The 22,489-nt window shown below is 38.9% G+C and overlaps 1 protein-coding gene across 4 annotated transcripts in view; it reads right to left on the reverse strand.

Annotated features, from left to right (window-relative positions):
• Positions 1–22,489, reverse strand: part of fid (fire dancer) — a 227,176-nt gene that overhangs the window by 73,104 nt on the left and 131,583 nt on the right. For all 4 annotated transcript variants that reach the window (XM_071658267.1, XM_071658268.1, XM_071658269.1 and 1 more), the window contains exons 3-5: positions 14,407–14,718; positions 9,451–9,554; positions 4,907–5,098 (exon numbers count right to left, since the gene is read on the reverse strand). In XM_071658267.1, the coding sequence (XP_071514368.1) occupies positions 4,907–5,098; positions 9,451–9,554; positions 14,407–14,587 (477 nt within the window). In that variant the 5' untranslated portion in view covers positions 14,588–14,718. The remainder of the gene's footprint in view (positions 1–4,906; positions 5,099–9,450; positions 9,555–14,406; positions 14,719–22,489) is intronic.

A 22,489-nucleotide genomic window follows, 5' to 3' on the forward strand; every position in this document is an offset into this window, starting at 1 on the left:
TAATTGGGTTATATAATAATATCAATGCTTGGTGCTTCTGGACTCTACCTGCAACGTGGTTGCACCATGAGTGAAAAGTCACTTTCAGCAAGCCTGGATCATAGTCAAAAGATGAAAATTACACTCTTATGAAGGAACTTCTTGCTCTGGTGGATTCCATCATTTCCCTAATCCTGATTGATGTACAACCTTGAAGCTGCGGGAGCCCATAAAAGGGGTACTGGGGTGTGAAAAGTAACTAAGATTATCATACTGATTCCAACATTGGATTTGTAGTCTTTGCTGTATCTTCACCTGAGCCAAACAGTTTTATATCTTCCTCCTTACATTAAGAAATTTCCCTAAAATCTTAGCTTAGGGAAGAATAAAATATTTTTGCTTGGTTCAGCATTTATGAAACCAACCACTGTCCACCTATGGTGCTCCATCTTGTAGTTTACCGACCTCATATCTGCAGCAAAGATAATGAAAGGCTGCACAATGACATTTTAAAGAAAACAAAATGCTGAAAACCCAATTTTTTTGAGATAAAAGCATCACTCTGCTTCATTATTTATGACCCAACAGTTGTCCAATGGCCAAGCTATAAACAAATTAGCAATCTTAGATATTAGAAGTGGTCATGTATGCATAAAACTTGCATTTCCAAAGATCCATACAACAACAAACATAGCAATGATAATAATAATAATGAATAATAGTGAATAGACACCCCACACACTTCTCCCATATGTATCAACAATGCACATCCTCGTCACTCTCTCATGGATACTCTTCTTACTTCCATACTTCTCTCTTATAGTACCATTTCTCATTCAATCAACACTCCTCAAACCATATATTGTTCTTAAACATTTCATTTCCAACACATCCACCCTCTTCTGCACAATTTTATCTATGGCCTGTGCCTTGCTTCCATACACCATTAGAATTACCATACCATCAAAAACCCTATCTTTACCTTCAGAGACAGTGACTCTTTCCAAACACTCCTCAGTGTACCCAGGACCTGAGGCCCCTCACCCATCTTATGGTTCAATCTACCACCACATCCACTCCCAAGTATCTAAACACTTCATTTCCTCAAAGTTCTCTCCATTTTGATTCACATTCCAACCAACCTGTCTCTTTCCCCTGCTAAACTTTGTAACCTACTTTTATTCATATTACCTCTCCCAAACTCAGAACCCAGCCTCTGCAGTTTCTCACTTGAATCTGCCACTAGAGTCATGTCATCAGCATTCCTTCTGTTCAGGCAGTACCCATACACATATTTTCTCTTTTTACAGTATCGTAACTTCCTCATCTCACCACTCACTACTCTTTATCAAATGCTCACAATTCATTTAGAAGCCAGAACTTATGGAACCAGATGAAGAGTGCTCATCTTTCTCAAAGGCACATACTAGGCTGTATGAATGTGTGTGGATGTAACCACGATGAAGAGAAGGGATAGAAGTAGTAATTTTTGGGGAAGAAACTTTGTTATTCTGGCTGCAAAGTGAAATTAAGCTCAAGGGAAGGGGGGAATAGTGGTTCGGGAATGTCCTACGAATAAAATCTGAGGTTGGTATGAGGACAAAGGCAAGGGATGGAATGGAACTTTTAATGAAGGCGTTGTGGAAATTTGTTCAATCGTGAAAAGAAACAAGTTCCAAAGTGATGTGGATGAGAATGAAAGTGGATTATATATGGTGGATAATTGTCAGTGCTTAAGCACTTAATAGTGAGAGGAGTGAGGATGAGTAGGAAATCTTTAAGGAGAAGCTGAGCGAGTTGCATCAGCAATTCTGATGCAAAATATGGTGGGAGATTTGAATGTAAGAGTGGGTGATGTAACTGCTGGGTACATACTTAGGGAGCATGCTGCATCTAGTGTAATGAAAAAAGTGAACAGCTTGTGTGCTGACAAGGATTGGTGACCGGGAATACCTGATTTGAAAATCAGTGCACAGATAATTATATGTGGATAATTGGAGCTGTGGGTCAATAGACATTATTATCTATGCAATAACTGACAGAAATGCAAAGGAGAGACTGATCGATATGAATGTGCTGAGAGGGGCAGCTGGTGAGATGTCTGATCACTTCTTGGTGGAGGTGAATGTGAAAGAGAACGGAGTGACATGGGTAAGAAGATCCTGGTGATAGTCAATGAGTTTGGAAATGAGAATTGCATGCAGAGGTACCATGAGAGACTGGGAAAAAATTGCATAAAGAGAGGGTAAACAAAACTATCTGATGGCTGCAGAATGGAAGGTATCTAGGGAAGTTTTACTTCCATATGCAGGTAAGGTGTGCTGTATGCAGAATGTGGGATTAAAAATGATAATGATAATCAATTCACCAGCCATTAATACAATGCATAAAAAAAGACGTGGGTAAAACACATACTATTACAGCCAGGCCTTTTGGGTGAGTGGACTCATAGTTAGGCCCTTCGTTATTTGTAAACTGTACTGTCTCCTATTTGACTACATGGAAGTACAAGAGTACAACTTACAGTATATATCAATTTTTGATTGCATGAACTAAGTCTAAACAAGACAATATTCTTAAGAGTAGCAACACTGCAGTCTTACAATTCTATTTCTATGAAGAGAGTCCTATAAAACTAATTTAAAAAGAGAAATACTTAGAAAAGCAAATGGATTTGTATGTAGCATTTATGGATCTGGAGAAGGCATATGATAGAGTTGATAGAGATGCTCTGTGGAAGGTATTAAGAATATATGGTGTGGGAGGCAAGTTGTTAGAAGCAGTGAAAAGTTTTTATCGAGGATGTAAGGCATGTGTACGTGTAGGAAGAGAGGAAAGTGATTGGTTCTCAGTGAATGTAGGTTTGCGGCAGGGGTGTGTGATGTCTCCATGGTTGTTTAATTTGTTTATGGATGGGGTTGTAAGGGAGGTAAATGCAAGAGTCCTGGAAAGAGGGGCAAGTATGAAGTCTGTTGGGGATGAGAGAGCTTGGGAAGTGAGTCAGTTGTTGTTCGCTGATGATACAGCGCTGGTGGCTGATTCATGTGAGAAACTGCAGAAGTTGGTGACTGAGTTTGGTAAAGTGTGTGGAAGAAGAAAGTTGAGAGTAAATGTGAATAAGAGCAAGGTTATTAGGTACAGTAGGGGTGAGGGTCAAGTCAATTGGGAGGTGAGTTTGAATGGAGAAAAACTGGAGGAAGTGAAGTGTTTTAGATATCTGGGAGTGGATCTGTCAGCGGATGGAACCATGGAAGCGGAAGTGGATCATAGGGTGGGGGAGGGGGCGAAAATTTTGGGAGCCTTGAAAAATGTGTGGAAGTCGAGAACATTATCTCGGAAAGCGAAAATGGGTATGTTTGAGGGAATAGTGGTTCCAACAATGTTGTATGGTTGCGAGGCGTGGGCTATGGATAGAGGTGTGCGCAGGAGGATGGATGTGCTGGAAATGAGATGTTTGAGGACAATGTGTGGTGTGAGGTGGTTTGATCGAGTAAGTAACGTAAGGGTAAGAGAGATGTGTGGAAATAAAAAGAGCGTGGTTGAGAGAGCAGAAGAGGGTGTTTTGAAATGGTTTGGGCACATGGAGAGAATGAGTGAGGAGAGATTGACCAAGAGGATATATGTGTCGGAGGTGGAGGGAACGAGGAGAAGAGGGAGACCAAATTGGAGGTGGAAAGATGGAGTGAAAAAGATTTTGTGTGATCGGGGCCTGAACATGCAGGAGGGTGAAAGGAGGGCAAGGAATAGAGTGAATTGGAGTCATGTGGTATACAGGGGTTGACGTGCTGTCAGTGGATTGAATCAAGGCATGTGAAGCGTCTGGGGTAAACCATGGAAAGCTGTGTAGGTATGTATATTTGCGTGTGTGGACGTGTGTATGTACATGTGTATGGGGGGGGGGGGGAGGTTGGGCCATTTCTTTCGTCTGTTTCCTTGCGCTACCTCGCAAACGCGGGAGACAGCGACAAAGTATAAAAAAAAAAAAAAAAAAAAAAAAAAAAAAAAAAGAGATCTTTTATTAGCTACCAGAAGTTCCTGGTAGGAAACTGAATTGAAGACCACCCAGAGCTCATAATTACCAACCATAACTGATACTTAAAACTCTTGACTACCAAAGTTACTACTCACTCACTAATCATGAACAGCTGGAAAGTTAAGGTTTCTGGTAAGTATAATGCAAATCACTCAAGGTGTTTAATGTACTTGCAGAACACTGGCTACCATGGATGCAAATCCAATTGGTTTTATATCATGTATGAATAGTGTTTCATCATCTAATTTTAGTTTTTGCAGCCTGAAGACCATAAATGAGATAACAGAAAGTGAAGAGCATGGCTCCATCAGGAGTTAAATGGTATATGAACCTGCAGTTTGTTCACAAGAAAACCAGGTGGAATCCTAAATCTCCAAGGTGATCAACATAATTTGTTTGTCTGAGGAGACATACAGTGAAAATGAACCACAGATTGTATTCATATATGTCTCAAGTGTCCTCATTTCACCAGTGTAGGATGAACATGAAATGTTTGCTATTGTGAGGTCTACAATAGATGGTGGAGAAAAAAGAATATTATTAGTTGCTATTCATTTGTTAGACCAGATAAAAGATTTGAAACTACCTCTTACTGTACTATAGGAGAAACAATATGGCACTATACCACACTGTAAGGTTTGCTGCAGTGAATTCCAATTGTTTTGACGAACTAAGAGCATACACCGAGGCTGGACCTTGTCTGGTTTTCATGTCGCTCTACTAAACTGGCTGCATAAAACATCAGAACAAGAGGTGTTACCTGGTGATTGTGAATGAGCCAGAACCATGGATAATATCTATCAAAATCCTATGCAAACATCCACAAAGCTCTGATTCTTTCCTGTTTTATAAAAAAGATTTAGACCCTACCAAACTCTAAGACCAGCTTCATACCTTCCTGTGGCGCTGTTCCATGGCCCACACACTTATCATCAAGCGCCCTCCAATCTTGAGGATCCTGGCCAGTTCCCTGAGGGCCCGAACACGCCTTTCAGTGGTGGCAAAATGGTGGATGACAGCAATGCTGAGGGCAGCATCGAAAGACTCGTCACGGAAAGGTAAAGCTAGGTTGTCGCTTACCATCACCTGCAAGAGCACCTTGGAGCATTAGTGTAATAATGCATTCTATTATGCACAGGATTCGAAAATATTAACCCTTTACTATCATTATGTAACTATAGCAATTAGAAATGTAAAAAGTAATGGTCTTTGTTAATGAAATTAAAGTACTATTACAGTGACAAGAATGTACTTAAGTAAAAGTAGTGGTGCTATTCCTAAACTGTAGACAAGTAAAAAAAAAAAAAAAAAGGACCCACTTTATTAGGTACTCAAGGTACAAAAATATAAAGAAGCATCTTAAAATCATTTCTGTATTGGTAATGAAAATTACTTTACCATACTTACAAGTTATGAAGTACATAACTTGGCCATTTCTTTTGTCTGTTTCCTTGCGCTACCTCGCAAACGCAGGAGACAGCGACAAAGCAAAATATAAATAAATAATAAATATATATATATATATATATATATATACTTTGGAGACAGCGACAAAGTATAAAAAAAAAAAAAAAAAAAAATATATACATATATATATATATATATATATATATATATATATATATATATATATATATATATATATATATATATAAATATATATTATTCATATTTATTTATTTTGCTTTGTCGCTGTCTCCCGCGTCTGCGAGGTAGCACAAGGAAACAGACGAAAGAAATGGCCAAACCCACCCCCATACACATGTATATACACACATGTCCACACACGCAAATATACATACCCATACATCTCAATGTACACATATATATACACACACAGACATATACATATATACACATGCACACAATTCACACTGTCTGCCTTTATTCATTCCCATTGCCACCTCGCCACACATGAAATAACATCCCCCTCCCCCGTCATGTGTGCGAGGTAGCGCTAGGAAAAGACAACAAAGGCCCCATTCGTTCACACTCAGTCTCTAGCTGTCATGCAATAATGCCCAAAACCACAGTTCCCTTTCCACATCCAGGCCCCACACAACTTTCAATGGTTTACCCCAGACGCTTCACATGCCCTGATTCAATCCATTGACAGCACGTCGACCCCGGTATACCACATCGATCCAATTCACTCTATTCCTTGCCCGCCTTTCACCCTCCTGCATGTTCAGGCCCCGATCACTCAAAATCTTTTTCACTCCATCTTTCCACCTCCAATTTGGTCTCCCACTTCTCCTTGCTCCCTCCACCTCTGACACATATATCCCCTTTGTCAATCTTTCCTCACTCATTCTCTCCATGTGACCAAATCATTTCAAAACACTCTTTTCTGCTCTCTCAACCACACTCTTTTTATTACCGCACCTCTCTCTTACCCTTTCATTACTTACTCGTTCAAACCACCTCACACCACATATTGTCCTCAAACATCTCATTTCCAGCACATCCATCCTCCTCCGCACAACTCTATCTATAGCCCACGCCTCGCAACCATATAACATTGTTGGAACCACTATTCCTTCAAACATACCCATTTTTGTTTTCCAAGATAACGTTCTCGTTTTCCACACATTTTTCAATGCTCCCAGAACTTTTGCCTCCTCCCCCACCCTATGATTCACTTCCGCTTCCATGGTTCCATCCACTGCCAAATCCACTCCCAGATATCTAAAACATTTCACTTCCTCCAGTTTTTCTCCATTCAAACTTATCTCCCAATTGACTTGTGCCTCAACCCTATTGTACCAAATAACCTTGCTCTTATTCACATTTACTCTCAGCTTTCTTCTTTCACACACTTTACCAAACTCAGTCACCAGCCTCTGCAGTTTCTCACATGAATCAGCCACCAGCGCTGTATCATCAGTGAACAACAACTTACTCACTTCCCATGCTCTCTCATTCACAACAGACTGCATACTTACCCCTCTTTCCAAAACTCTTGCATTCACCTCCCTAACAACCCCATCCACAAACAAATTAAACAGCCATGGAGACACCTATATTCATCTATTCATAATTATACCCCATGACCAGTTTCTAAAAAAGAAATGATATGAAACAAGGACTCTTTCTAAGAGTTCCTGCACTTCAAGGCTGTACTACTTCCAGCAGCAGGAAAATGCAGATTCCTTTGGAGAAAAAAGCTCTTTGATATCACTGTACATACTCCCAATGATAAAGCCTCACCAGAGGTGACTCTCCACTTGTTTAACCTTGAGTAGGTGGAGTTCAGGAACTCCCACACTTCTTTTAGGGAATTTTCACATCCGGAGCAAATTTTCAGAAGGGCTCATATATGTGTGTGGAGATATATAATAACTGCCATGATAACAGAGAGCTAACAGGGAATATTACAATTCACACGATTAAACCAAAAAGGGCCTCAAACAGCCTAGTTTTTTGGGGCAAAAATGACTTTTTGTTCTTAATACTGGGGGAGAAGGAAGGCCTTACAAGAGGAGCTGCCCCACTACTTAGTATGTTAAATGAAGCCCTAGTAACATCTTAGACACTATAAAAACAGATACATGACTTCAACCAACTTCATTCCTAGCAACATTTTTGACTCAGCAATAAAAACAGGTATACAGGGCATGAATAGTGCAGTAAAAAGAGAAACAAACATTACAAGAAGAATCTATAATCACATTTTGATTCTGAATGCTGAACATATCCTCAATGACCTTTTCTCCTTTCTCCTTCTCTAATCATAAATCCTCTTCACAGCCAGGAATGCTGAGTTCCACCATATTTGGTATGGGCAAATCAGCAGTAGCTTAAAATCCTCTTCAACAGTTTTTGTTGTCACTAGTGACTGGCCACCTTTCTTCTATGCTGCCTGACAATGCTTAACATCAAACTTTGCCTTCATGACATCCACCAATAGCAACAAGAATTAGTGGATGACTTACAGAGGGGTCATTTTAGGGATTATATATTCAGTGGCAACTATCTAGTACACAATGGCTATAGTGTCTTGGAAGGTGATATTCATAGCAGATTTAACATCTACATCATCAGACTGCACCTATAACTGTCCCTGATCTTCCATGCCTTTGTCATTCTGAGTACTTACAGCCACAATGCTTTAAAATAATCAGATCCACTATCAGTTGCAGTTATGATATTCTTATCTAAGATCTGATATTCTGAAAGTATTTCATATCTTATAGGCATAGGTTCCTTTCAAATATCTGCAGGCTACTGCAGAACACCTTTTTAGACTATTTGAGTTTATCTAAAGAGCCATCAGACTGAGTCTAGGGAGGGAAAAAAAGATGGTTGCTCAAGTGCCAAGTGAATGCACGATTTATTCATTTCAAGGCCTACACTGCCACATGTTGTCTGACTGATTGATTCAATTCGAGCTTCTAGAATTTTTAAGAAATATAAAGGAGTTTTGGGGAAATGAAGTGGGGTAAGGGTACAATAAATCCTCTCAAAATTCAATGAAGCAAAATTAAATATATTTAAATATCAAAGTTACTTAAGTACAATAATGAAGCAATTACACCTTATCACTTTACGACTCTGCAATAAGATCAAAGAATAAAATGCAGTTCATCATATATATTTTTCATTATTTCAGAAATCCTTTCCCATGACTCTTAAAATCTAATAATCTATTCTTTCACAAGTGGGCAAGGCCTATGGTCTGGATGGTATACCTATTCATGTCCTTACAGAGCAGGCCTCTGAGTGAGCACTGATCCTTGCCCTTATAGTTTGTTATTCTTTTGGGCTTCCAAAACCCATCTAACTTGCCATCTACGTCTAACATAACTACTCATTCTGCTCATAAGATCACTATAAGGTACAGAATGCTAGATATATCTTGATATAGAATGCTGGAAATATTTACTTTAGCTTGACCATCTACCATTTCACTACTGCTGACATCAACACATCAAGGACATCAAGAAAATTCTACATTCTTATGCTGTAAGTGGAAAAGAATTAAGGAAGCTTGAAAATGTGTTTACAAAGGTTCAGAATAAGAATGCTTATAGAGTTATACTGCATTGATCTGCAAGCTACTGATATCATAGTTGCCTCTTGAAAATCAAAAAAAAGTGTTGAGTCACTCTTAGAAACTTATTACAAATTATCAAGAACCATACTGACTCTTCATAACTTGCTAGTGCCAGGACATATGTAGTATAACGTACACTCCAGGTTTAATATTAATCATAATGACTCATTAGGCTTAAATGGCATATATGCAATGCCAAAATACTCGTTCAAGCAAAGGGTGCGTGATTACTGCCAGTCAAAATCATTATTCAAAATGGAAATAAAGGGAGATTATCACATCCAATAGGTAATCTTAAGGTCAATAAGTCTTCTGTCACCTACTTAAACACCCTCCATTTTCTCTCTCTCTCCTCATCTGTCCACCTAACTCTCAATCTTACCTCATGATCTCGCTCCCTGGCTGCGTTTGTAAGGTTGAAACAGCGATCAACACCCACTTTAAACACCTGCTGGTTAATGTGCAAGTACTTGCCGTTACCACAACCTGCAAAAGTCAAAGGTCATTTTAGACAACTACAACAATTCACCTGCTCCCATTTAACACTCAAACAAACTACAGGTACACCATCAAATTTCTGGTAACTGATGGTTCGGCACCTCCTTTAGTCTGGACAAAATTACGTGAGGGAACTTGAAATTACTGCGGCCACCAGACTAGTTTACTGGGCAGCCACAGATGGTGTTGTGTGTAGGGTGCACTTATTTATATTCTTCAAACTGCACTTGTTGGTGCTGATACTGCAATTCTGCATGAAAAATACGTCTTATAATGAGTTTATGAAGGAAATCTTATTTTCTGAGAAAAAATATTACAAATTGAAGGTAATAGTTCAGGTATTTTTAGCTCCACAACCTTTGTGTTTCAAAATTGAAAGATAAGATATTCAAACACTTCTATACGTGAAATGATCATGAAAAATATATCTGAAACCTATCATAATGCTCTGTTACGAATACACCATGAAAAATATATCTGAAACCTGTCATAATGCTCTGTTACCAATACACACCCAGTAAATACAATGCAAAGTGAAAAATTTTATAATTGACTTCATTTAACAGCTTAATTGAGTGTCATTAAGAGGAATAAACATTATTCTAAACACCAGATTTATATTCAGCATGAAAAGTACTTCTCATAATGAGTTTTCAAAGGAAATCTATTTTTCTGACAAAAATGCTCAAAAAAATTTTTGTTTCAAAACTGAAAGATAAAATATTCAAACACTTCTACACCTGAAATGAATAATGGGAAATATATCATAATGCACTCAGTCATCGATTCATACACAGTACATAAGATGCAAAGGAAAAGAAATCTTTCAAAATTGACTTCATCTAACAGCTAAATTGAGTGTTATTAAGAGCTCTAAACATTATTTGAACATCAGATTTATATTCATCATGAAAAATACTTCTTATAATGAGTTTATAAAGATATTTTTTCTCAGAAAAATATTAAAAATTGAAGGGAATAGTTCAGGATATCTTTTTGGCATTAAAATCTTTGTGCTTCAAAATTGAAAGTTAAGATATAAAAACACTTCTATACTTGATATAATCATGAAAAATATATCTTAATCCTATCAATTACCGATACATACTCAGTAAATACGATGCAAACAAATATTTTAAAATTGATTTCATTTAACAGTTTAATTGCGTCATTAAGAGGCCTAGACGTTATCTTAATAACATTTTTGTATCGAGAATGAGAAATACTTCTTATAATGAGCTTTTAAAGGAAATTCATTTTTCTGAAAAAAATGCCAAAAATTGAAAGTTCAGGGTAATCTTTAACTCCAAAAACTTTTTGTTTCAAAATTGAAAGATAAGATATTCAAACACTTTTATACTAGACATAATCATGGAAAATATATCATAATGCTCTCAGTTACCAATACATACCCAGTAAATTTTTTTTTTTTCTTTTTTTTTGCTTTGTCACTGTCTCCCGCGTTTGCGAGGTAGCGCAAGGAAACAGACAAAAGAAATGGCCCAACCCACCCCCATACACATGCCTTGATTCAATCCACTGACAGCACGTCAACCCCGGTATACCACATCGCTCCAATTCACTCTATTCTTTGCCCTCCTTTCACCCTCCTGCATGTTCAGGCCCCAATCACACAAAATCTTTTTCACTCCATCTTTCCACCTCCAATTTGGTCTCCCTCTTCTCCTCGTTCCCTCCACCTCCGACACATATATCCTCTTGGTCAATCTTTCCTCTCTCATTCTCTCCATGTGACCAAACCATTTCAAAACACCCTCTTCTGCTCTCTCAACCACGCTCTTTTTATTTCCACCCATCTCTCTTACCCTTACGTTACTTACTCGATCAAACCACCTCACACCACACATTGTCCTCAAACATCTCATTTCCAGCACATCCATCCTCCTGCGCACAACTCTATCCATAGTCCACGCCTCGCAACCATACAACATTGTTGGAACCACTATTCCTTCAAACATACCCATTTTTGCTTTCCGAGATAATGTTCTCGACTTCCACACATTCTTCAAGGCTCCCAGAATTTTCGCCCCCTCCCCCACCCTATGATCCACTTCCGCTTCCATGGTTCCATCTGCTGCCAGATCCACTCCCAGATATCTAAAACACTTCACTTCCTCCAGTTTTTCTCCATTCAAACTCACCTCCCAATTGAATTGACCCTCAACCCTACTGTACCTAATAACCTTGCTCTTATTCACATTTACTCTTAACTTTCTTCTTTCACACACTTTACCAAACTCAGTCACCAGCTTCTGCAGTTTCTCACATGAATCAGCCAGCAGCGCTGTATCATCAGCGAACAACAACTGACTCACTTCCCAAGCTCTCTCATCCCCAACAGACTTCATACTTGCCCCTCTTTCCAAAACTCTTGCATTCACCTCCCTAACAACCCCATCCATAAACAAATTAAACAACCATGGAGACATCACACACCCCTGCCGCAAACCTACAGTAAATATGATATAATATAGTAGAAAATATTTTGAAATTGAAATACAGACCCAGCAAATATGATGCAAAGGAGTAGAAAATATTTTGAAAATGACTTCATTCAACAGCTTAATTGAAAGTCATAAAGATCACTAAATGATATTCTAACACCAGATTTGTATTCAGCATGAAAAATACTTCTTATAATGAGTTTTCTAAGGAAATCTCTCTTTCTGACAAAAATGCCAAAAACTGACGGTAACAGTTCAGAGTAATTTTTTGCTCAAAATATTTTGTTTCAAAATTGAAAGATAAAATATTCAAACACTTCTATACTTGAAATAATCATAAAAAATCATAATGCTCTCAGCTACTGATACATACTCATTAAATAAGATGCAAAGGAACAGAAATATTTTAAAACTGACTTTATTTAGCAGCTTAATTACGTGTCATTAAGAGGACTGAACGTTATTCTAACACCAGATTTGTATTTAGCATGAAAAATACTTCTTATGATGAGTTTTTAAAGGAAATCTTATTTTCTGAGAAAAATACCAAAAATTGAAGGTAATAGTTACAGTGGCATATCTAGGGTGTAACAGGTAGGGTAGGTGTCCTGGGCGCCACTCAGCAGGTTTGTTTTTTGATACATGCTACCCGACTGACATTCTTAATGGTTTGGTTTTGTGAAATAAAAAAGAAACTCGCCTGCTTTTCAGCTATAGTAATATTTTGCTACTATCAGTTGCATTACTGCTTCTACGCTACAATTTTGATCAAATAAGTCTTTAAGTCTTTAAGAGTTTATATTGACTTAAGTTTGGCCTAACCCTTCAACAGTTTATAATTACACTGTATATATTTTCCTAAACATCCACAGTGAGTACATTTTTAATCAAGCCAGGGGTGCAATTTCAGTGCTTGCCATAGGCGCTCTTTCCCCTAGATATGCCCCTGACTGTTTGCTGATGAACCCTATGCAGATACCTCTCTCTTCTCAGCTTTAATCTATCTTATATATCTGTTATTCATTCTATGTAACTGTTCGATCTTTTAACTATTTGTTCCATCTTTCACCAATCACTCCTTACTTGTCACCATATACATATCCTCCTCCAATTATCTTATTCCTTATTCTTTTCAAGCTAAACTCCAAATCCACTTTCAAGGCTACAAATCATAATGCAAACTTTACAAGAGCACAGACTCCAAACCCCTAAAATGTTACAACAAATAATTACACTTATGTGTTCATTACTCTTCCCTGGTTCTTTGCTCTAAGTATCTTCATGCCTTACAGCACTCACTAACATCCCAGCCTCCATTCCTCCTTCCTTGATAAAAAGTGTAATCATATAATAGCACCTAATAAAACTTTAATGGGATGTCAATTAGATTTGATGTTAACTGTTTAAAGTTTGCAAATATCTAAAAACTGTTAGACAAATTTCACAATGATCCAACCAACTCCTTCATTCAACAAGCAACATATGTCAAATGTTTTATGGTACAATCAATTTTATGTCTGTTTGTTCAACAGGTGAGATGCTGAGGGTTCTTAACTGAAGGATTAAAGATAATACTGGAGCGTAAGAATCTCCTTATAAGTATCACTTTGTTTTGCAGTAAAGTCTCTTAATTCTCACTGCAGGAAGGGAAAAAATGGCTGAATTGTAACATTAAGGTTTTATGTTTACCTGGACTAATATTATATCAGTGTCAGAACAAATGGCACTCAAAAGAATACAGTAATGATGAGAAAATTCATTGGGGTGACATTCAAACCATGATGGTGCTGAGTGGTGATGGGGATGGACGTGGGGAATGAAGCTGGGTGATCAATGCTGGGTGGTGATGGGGCTGGGATGAGGGTAAGTGATACTACCTGGGTAGAGACAGAGTGGATGAGGTAAATGATTTATAATGGGTGGTGATGGAGTGGACGAGGGTGAATGATTCATGATGGGCAGTGATAGAGTTGATGAGGATGGGTAATCTATGCTAGGTGGTGATGGGGGCTGGGTATGGGGGAAGAGTGGGTGATGGGGGCTAGATATAGGGGGTAGGGGTGGGTGATATGAGCTGGGTAGTGATGGAGTGGATGAAGGTGAGCGATTCATGATGGGCAGCAATGTAGTGGACGATGGGAATGAAATGGGAATGATCCATCCCTGGTGGTGATGAGGGCTGGACAAGTAGAATGAGGGTGGGTGATCCAGGCCGGAGGCTGGACAAGATCCGTACTAGGGGTAGGACAAGGGAAATGGGGGTGGGTGATCCATGCTGGGTGGTGAGTGGTTCTGGACATGGCAATGAGGGTGGGTGATCTGTGCTGGGTGGTGATGACGACAGGACATGGAGGTCAAGGGCAGGATGTGCTGACCTATGTCGGCCACGAAGGAGCCGGGCTCGAGGTCAGTGAGGAACTGCTTGACGCGTGGCCAGGCACGGTAGCGAGCGCTGGAGAAGTGCGCCGAGATCTGGTCGTATACGTCGTGCACGTAGGCTCGCTCGAGAGCCACGGACCGCGCCTCCCGCTCCTTGCGGCTCTCCTCGGGGCTCATTCTGTTGCCACGCCCGCCCGCCCACGCCACTCCCGCGCGCCCTCCTCACGCTTCTGCCCGCGCCGCCACCAGCAGCAGCAGCAGCAGCACCCTCACTGCCGCCCGCCACACGGCCCCCCGCCCTCATCCGGCTGTCAACAGAAAAAAAACATTTTAATGTCTATACAAAACATATTTCAATTAACTTGCAGATGCTGCAACACAAAATATGGAAACCATTCCATATATAGATGTTGCAAGACAAAATAACTGTGCTTAGTACATATCAAGACACAGAGATGGGATAAAATAAAATTGGTGTGTTGGTGTGTGTTGTGTTAGTCCAGGACACATATCCCCACCAGGAGTTCCCCATGGTGGGACCTTAGGAGGAATTCCCCAGCATGAGAACCCAGCAAGAGCTCCCCAGTGTGAGACCTTGTCTTGGTAACGGATGCCAACAGATGACCACTACTTCTTCCTATATTACTGACTAATGTCTGCTAACATTTACCACCATTACTCTATGTCTCAGTACCTTCATCAATTCTGGTCCTACAACTAACCTACCACCACCATTCCATCTCCACTAACTCTATAAACTAACCTAACATCACAAACTACCATCTCCACTAACTCAAAATACCAACTTACTACCATAACAACGTAATATTTCACCAACTCTAAGTACTAACCTACCATGCCTACATTCTGTCTCCACTAGCTGTATGTACTAACCTACTATCACCACATACATTCCATCTCCACTAACTCTAAGCACTGATCACCATCACCACCACCATCATCAAGGCAGTAGAGAGAACATGCATTGCAGACGGTCTATATCTAAAAACACAGCCAAGGTGGTAGAACGGTTAAATGAATAAAAAAGAAAATCCTTGTTGTTGGAGAAAGTTGCTCATGAGAACCTCAAAGAGACCAATAACGAACATGATAAAGTTGAATAAATTTGCGTAAACATTAATATGATGCGTATATTGCTGAAAATGGCAAAACATACCATAAAGAGTTTTACAGTTATGTTAGATGCAAGAGAGTCATTACCCAATCAATTGGTCCATCATCAATCACATAAAACAATGAATTGGTTCAAGACAACAAAACCATGACAAAAATCTTACAATTTCTTTCGCACAAGACAGGAGAACATTCTTCAATAAACTGACATAAAAGCTGGACATACTATCAGCGATACACAGAATGAGAATAGATAAAACGGCAGGACATAACTTTTATCCGAGGACAACAAAAGCCGAAACAAATGACAGGTAATCCCTTTTTAATGTGTCACTTGCTTTGGGTTCATATCGTTGTCCTCAAGAAGTCAAATGATAATGCCCCACGAGAGCACTACCTTCTACCACACACACACACACACACACACCAGAAGCAGCATCAGAGAAAGGTCCTGAGGAGGGCAACAAATACTGTACCAGAATTAAGAGAACTGAGTTACTGAGAAAGGCACAGGCCTTAGATTTGCCAAAAGAAAGAGAGAAGAGTCAGAATCGACCCCTTTATAGTTTCAGGCCACCTTGATGACGCTGACAGTGAACAGGTCTTCACAGACGTAACAATGATCCAGCAACTAGAACATGAAATAAAGCAAGAAATTTGTTAGAAGAAAAAATAAAATACCTTTTAGAGTTTTAGAAAATCTGGAAGAATGAAATAAACTTTGTTAAGATATTGTGCCTGTGAAAAGCATACAATAGTTTAGAAAGTTGTATCACAGAATAGAAAGTTCAATGTATGGTGCTCATCCAACACAAGTAGGTAAATACAGGAGAGCGTCCTGCCTCTAGCCAAGAATTGGATGGACTGCTACTTCCCCAGGCCTTTAAGTCGTGCACGTATGGGGAGTGGGGAGACTGTAAAGAGGCCACCCATGAATAAAATTCTTCTTCAAAAATATAACTTTCCACTGTGGCAGAGTGAGGAATACAAGAGCAACGGGTGTTGAGAAGACAAGATATGCTAACATGAATGTTTAAGGAGTGATGCTAAGTTCAGTAAGGAAAGATTTTTTAGAGAATCATTTATATACACAATGGTTAGCCATGAGATAATCTGAATAAACTATGAGGAGTAAAAGAGCTTACACGAGAAAACACACAATGGAGTGTAACACAATAAAAAAGTCAAAAATTCATTTTTATACGTTAACTCTAGCAGTTAATGTGCCTGCCAACCAGCTCAGTTTTTTTTCTTTCTGGATATATTCCTTATTTTTGTTAGTTCATAATCCGAGGGCTGGTAACCTAGAAGTTCTTATAAGAAAACTGGCAGTAAAGATAATCTTTAGACTGAATCTAAGCAACTGAAAACTTCGCATACTGCATGCCCAGAGCCAAGCTAGACAAGAATTCTGAATATAACAAATCAGAAATAGATTCAGATGAGGGTAAGCACCATGACTAGAAGTATAAGGAGGCAAGCTAGAGGAAGCTTTGGTGAGGCTTACAACGAGTAGAAGAAAAATTAAGGAAGAAATAAAAGATGAAACACTAGAGACCATAAGACTGAGGAAATGGCTGAGAAACGTGATACGAAGTGATTGCAGTTGGAAAAGTGGTAATCAAAATATGAAAAATTTAATGAAGGATAATGAAAAGTGTCATAAGATGGGAGGGGAAATTAAAAATCATAATGAGAATCGAATCAGTTAAGGGGATTCATCAAAAATGTAACCAGAGAAAGAAAGCCCAATAAATAGTAAACAACAGACAGATGGGTCAGAAGAGTTGTCTCCAAGAATAGGAGCAATGGCCTTTTAATGAGACAACTTTAGGCTTCTGGATATTCTGGAAGATGGCCCATTGAAACATTACATAATGGCAAGGGTAACTGCAGGAGAGAAATGCACACTGGTGTTGATAATAGGCTGTAGCATCCTCTGAAGATTTCTACCGAAGATAAACAAATATACAGTGATGACAACAAACAAGTATGCACTGATAACAATAAACAAGCATACACTGATAACATTAAACAAGTATACAACCATAAAAAACATATATACAAAGATAAAAACAGAGAAATACACACTGATAACATGCATTTCGCAGATATGGTTTAAGAATGCGGGATTTTGGTCCCAAAGCGACCCAGTGAGGACTGCAGACTCTCATGAAGTCCGAGAGTCATGGAGACACAAGTTCTCTCAGAGTGTATACAGGGAAATCTTCCTGTATCACCAAGTCAATAAGCATACCAGGATGAGGAGAACTGATAAACCATCATTACTCAATCTAATCTTCACACATGCAGGCATGGAAAATGATATTACCGATTATGATACACAGACTGGAAAATATGATCATGTATTGCTTGAGGTGAACTATGTGGTATATCAGGATATAAAAACAGCAATGATGAAAAGAGACTCACAGAGGAGACATATAATCGCAGAAACTACACAGAACATAACAATTACTATGGCAGCATACACTAGGAGATGACGTTCAACAGCCAGGAGGAACCAGCGCTGTGGTGGTAGGCTCTGTGATATTTACAATGAACGAACAGGAAGGCGGCCATCTTCAGCCTCAAACATAGCAGAGGAAAGGTGGAAAAAAGGAGGAGTGGTTCAATCAAAAATGTCAAAAAACAAACAAACAAACTTAGTGACACTTGACAAACAACATGAAATGTTGCTTAAGATGGCGCTACAGAGAAGTGCCCTGTAAGAAGACAGCAAATGTCATACAAATCTTTAAAAATGGAAACCGAGAGGAGGAACTGAAATGCAGAATGGTCGTTCTCACGAGCGTGGTCTGAAAATTACTGGGAATGGATAAGTAAACAGTAAAAGCTACAAGCTGTCAGCTGGTAAATATGACAATTGGAAGTACTCAGCAAGCTGTTCATATCATCTATTACGTCCAAACTAGAACACGTTTCTCAAGTTCAGTCACTGCATACAGAGAACCACATCACTAACAGAAAAGGTCTAGAGGAGGGCAACATATATGGTACCAGAATTAAGACAAGAGAGGTGCATGGAAACCTTAAGAGGCCTAAAACTCCTCCACTATGGGGAAGAGAAAAGTAAGCGGCGACCTGAACACATGCTTAAAAATTTCAAAACAGTTTGATGAAGTACACAGTGGACACTTTTTGAAAGAAGCAGGATAGAACAACCACTGGCCATAAACTGAAATTAAGCAAGAAACTTGTTAGAAAAGATATAAAGAAGTACTTTTATAGTATAAGAGTGGTGGAAGAACCGAGGAAAACTTACAGTTATGAGATTATGAATTTGGAGAGCATACACAAGTTTAATAAGTAGTATGAGAGTAAAGAAACTTCAAGAGCTGGGGCCCAACGAGTGTAGAATTTTCTCCTCGTATCGCACAAATAATTAATGACACTACAACAATTTAAATGTACGAAAGAAAACAGAGTTCCAATATCAAACCATTAACAAATGAAAAAATAAAAACTGTATATACACTAAAATTCAGTTTACAGAACTAAAATACAGACGAAACCACACGAAGGCTTCACCCACTGGAACATGGGTAGTGACACTGGGAGACTGAGTACGGTGACCCTTAGTGAAACCCGGGTACAGGCATCCGTAGACTGAAAATGGTGACCTAGTGAAACATGGACGATTATACCCATAGACTAGGATGAATAAACAACACCAATAATAATAATAATAATAATAATAATAATAATAATGATAACAACAACTCGACCGACAACACAAACATTTCACATAAATGAATAACACAATACAATTAATAGTGTAACATCTTGCCTGCATTTAACATGGTATTAAAAATTTTAACCTCTTACCAAGTGTCTGCTTAAATATACAATAAGAAAGGCCCAATTAACAGAGTGGGAAAGTCGAACGCTCCAAACGTTTTCACACACACACACACACACACACACACACACATATATATATATATATATATATATATATATATATATATATATATATATATATATATATATATATATATATATATATATATACGAATAAAGTGTATATGAACGCGCACCTTCATAGAACATACAAAGCTCCATCAGCCAGGATCGAACCTGGGACCCCTTGTGCACAAGGGGTCCCAGGTTCGATCCTGGCTGATGGAGCTTTGTATGTTTTATATATATATATATATATATATATATATATATATATACATATAATGATACTACTACTACTACTACTAAAAAAAGAGATTAATAATAATAATAATAATAATATGAACGTAAAGTTGTACGAGCAAAAACCAGAGACATCAGTTTGAATCCTCCTACCCCACCCTCACACACCTGGAAGATAATGAACCCTCCTCCACAGTCCTCTTCAACCAGCCTCACACACCCGAATCCTACTCTTCCACCAGCCTCACACACCTGGAGTAGCTAAACCCTCCTCTTCCACCCCCCCCCCCCCTCCACCTCACACAACCAGACCGTCTTCAACCTGTTATCGCTACCATCCTTCCACGTAAAAACGCCTCAACTCCCTTCCCCTGACACCGTGAATCCCCCTTTACTCTCCCACCCTCTCACTCCGAGCAGCCTTCAAGTCCTCTCCCTCGCAGAGGGAGGAGACTCAATTCCCCCTCTTCCTACCATCCTCACAAATCAGAGAGCTTGAAGCCGCTCTCCCCCCACCAACACACACCAAGAAGTCTGAATTCTCTCCCACCAACCTCACACACCAAGACGTTTGAGCTCCCCCCTTCCCCAGCACGGAGGCGCCAGACTGCTTCCCCCACCCTACCCCCTCGTCGGGACACCCAGACGACACCCCCTCCACCAACTTCTTAATTTCCTGTGGCGGCGTCGGCTGCTGTCATTATATTACCCAGTGAGGCACAACCAGCCGCCCTGCTCCTGGTCCGGGGGGGGGGGGGGGGACATTACATAACAGAAAATGGAAAATGCACTCCTAACCTCTCAACAATAAGTTGTCTTATTTTATCTACTAAATAACCTATCTGTATGGCCTCTAAATACCGCTGTTTGCTTAAAATCTTCCCAACACTTTATGTAAGACATTATCTATCTATCTATCTATCTATCTATATATATATATATATATATATATATATATATATATATATATATATATGTGTGTGTGTGTGTGTGTGTGTGTGTGTGTGTGTGTGTGTGTGTGTGTGTGTTTGTGTGTGTGTGTAAAAATCACAAAAAACACGTGCCTTCATAAACGCAGAAACACTACTAGAATTCTGGTGTTTCCTTTTCCTATTGTTGTTTCTGCATATATATATATATATATATATATATATATATATATATATATATATATATATATATATATATATATATATAATATTATATGACCTCCCGCGTTAGCGAGGTAGCGCAAGGAAACAGACGAGAATGGCCCAACCCACCTACATACACATGTATATACATATACAGATTGATAGACAGATAGATTATGTACATATACAGGTTTTTCTTCGTGGAGGTGGAATTTCTTAATATTAATAATTCCAAAATGGCAATAGCCATGTAACAGCTAATTCCTCAATCACGCTTATCATTATGCACTATACACCGCACCTCCAACACCACAGCGAATACAACAGTATTCGCATTTTGACGAATATCAACTGAAAATATGCACTGGAGGGGCGGACAGTAATGAGAAAATCCACACAGTAAATGGCATGGGGAAAACAGAATGGCAATGGTGATAGCGGCCACAAACAACAGGCGGGTGACAGCCGGCGGACGACCTCCCGCCCCACAGGTACTGGCAACACTGGCCCAGCACACACACGATCGGCGTAACCCTCACTCTCCTTACCCTCCCTTCCTCCCTCCTAATAAAACCAACAGACTCCAGCTTACCAAGAATAGCAATTTATGCTTGGATGTAGTAAAGAGAAGCTAAGGTCAATAGGAGTTAACACTGATTGATGGAATTGGTATGGATCTGAAGGGAAAATACCGCATGCGTCATTTGTGAGCCTAACTCACAAAAATATTCCATTTGGCTGACTAAATTCGGGCAGAGTTTGGGAACATGATAATAATCATATGCAACATCGAGATAATCTATTTTCATTAAAAAAATAATAGGAAGTAAAATGGGTACCTAACGACACTACTAACACTCATACATTGTAATGTTATATTGTAGCCTAGCCACACAGACGAGTGCTATCATTTCCATGTCTTCACCTACAAATATTGCTATCAACCTCGAATGAGTTGCTTCTGAGAGATAAAAGGTTATCAGTACGATCATGGTTTGACGATGTATTAAAATTTCATATATTGTTCTAACCCAACACGTAGGTAGATATACATAGCCTGATTCTATTATTCCATGACGTACACAAATCTATTTCTGGTTCATCATTACTTAATCATCACAGAACGCTTCAACTGGCATCCCATTTTCTATAACAATACGAGGCTATGTATTCTATCATTCTGATACAAATACAACAAAGAAGAGATGTACGCAAATTATGAATTTCAAGTTATTGCAGGAACTTGCATAAAAAGGCTGGAATCTGCTTGTTGTCAATATTTAGTACAGTAATTATCACTGTTCGTGTAGTTTACTGAAAAGAGAACAGATTGCAGGGCGATTCTTATCATACATAAATCTTTGACTACATATGGCTTTATTGTACCACTTTTCCAGCAAGGGAAGTTAACTGCACATTATCATTTAGCATTAAGACAGGGAGATCAAAATCTGAGACCTAAAGAATATTACGTTTGTATGATATAATTATGGTCAAATACGTTAATTATTTTGTAGATTAATGAAAATCTCTAAGTCATCAAATACGCACTGGATCCACAAACATAAACTCTATTTGTAGAAGATCAGTAGAATAATATCTTGCAAATTCTACCTATAGGAAAACTGGCTAAATAAATTGTTGC

This window comes from Panulirus ornatus, chromosome 66 (genome assembly GCF_036320965.1).
Source record: "Panulirus ornatus isolate Po-2019 chromosome 66, ASM3632096v1, whole genome shotgun sequence".
Taxonomy (NCBI): domain Eukaryota; kingdom Metazoa; phylum Arthropoda; class Malacostraca; order Decapoda; family Palinuridae; genus Panulirus; species Panulirus ornatus.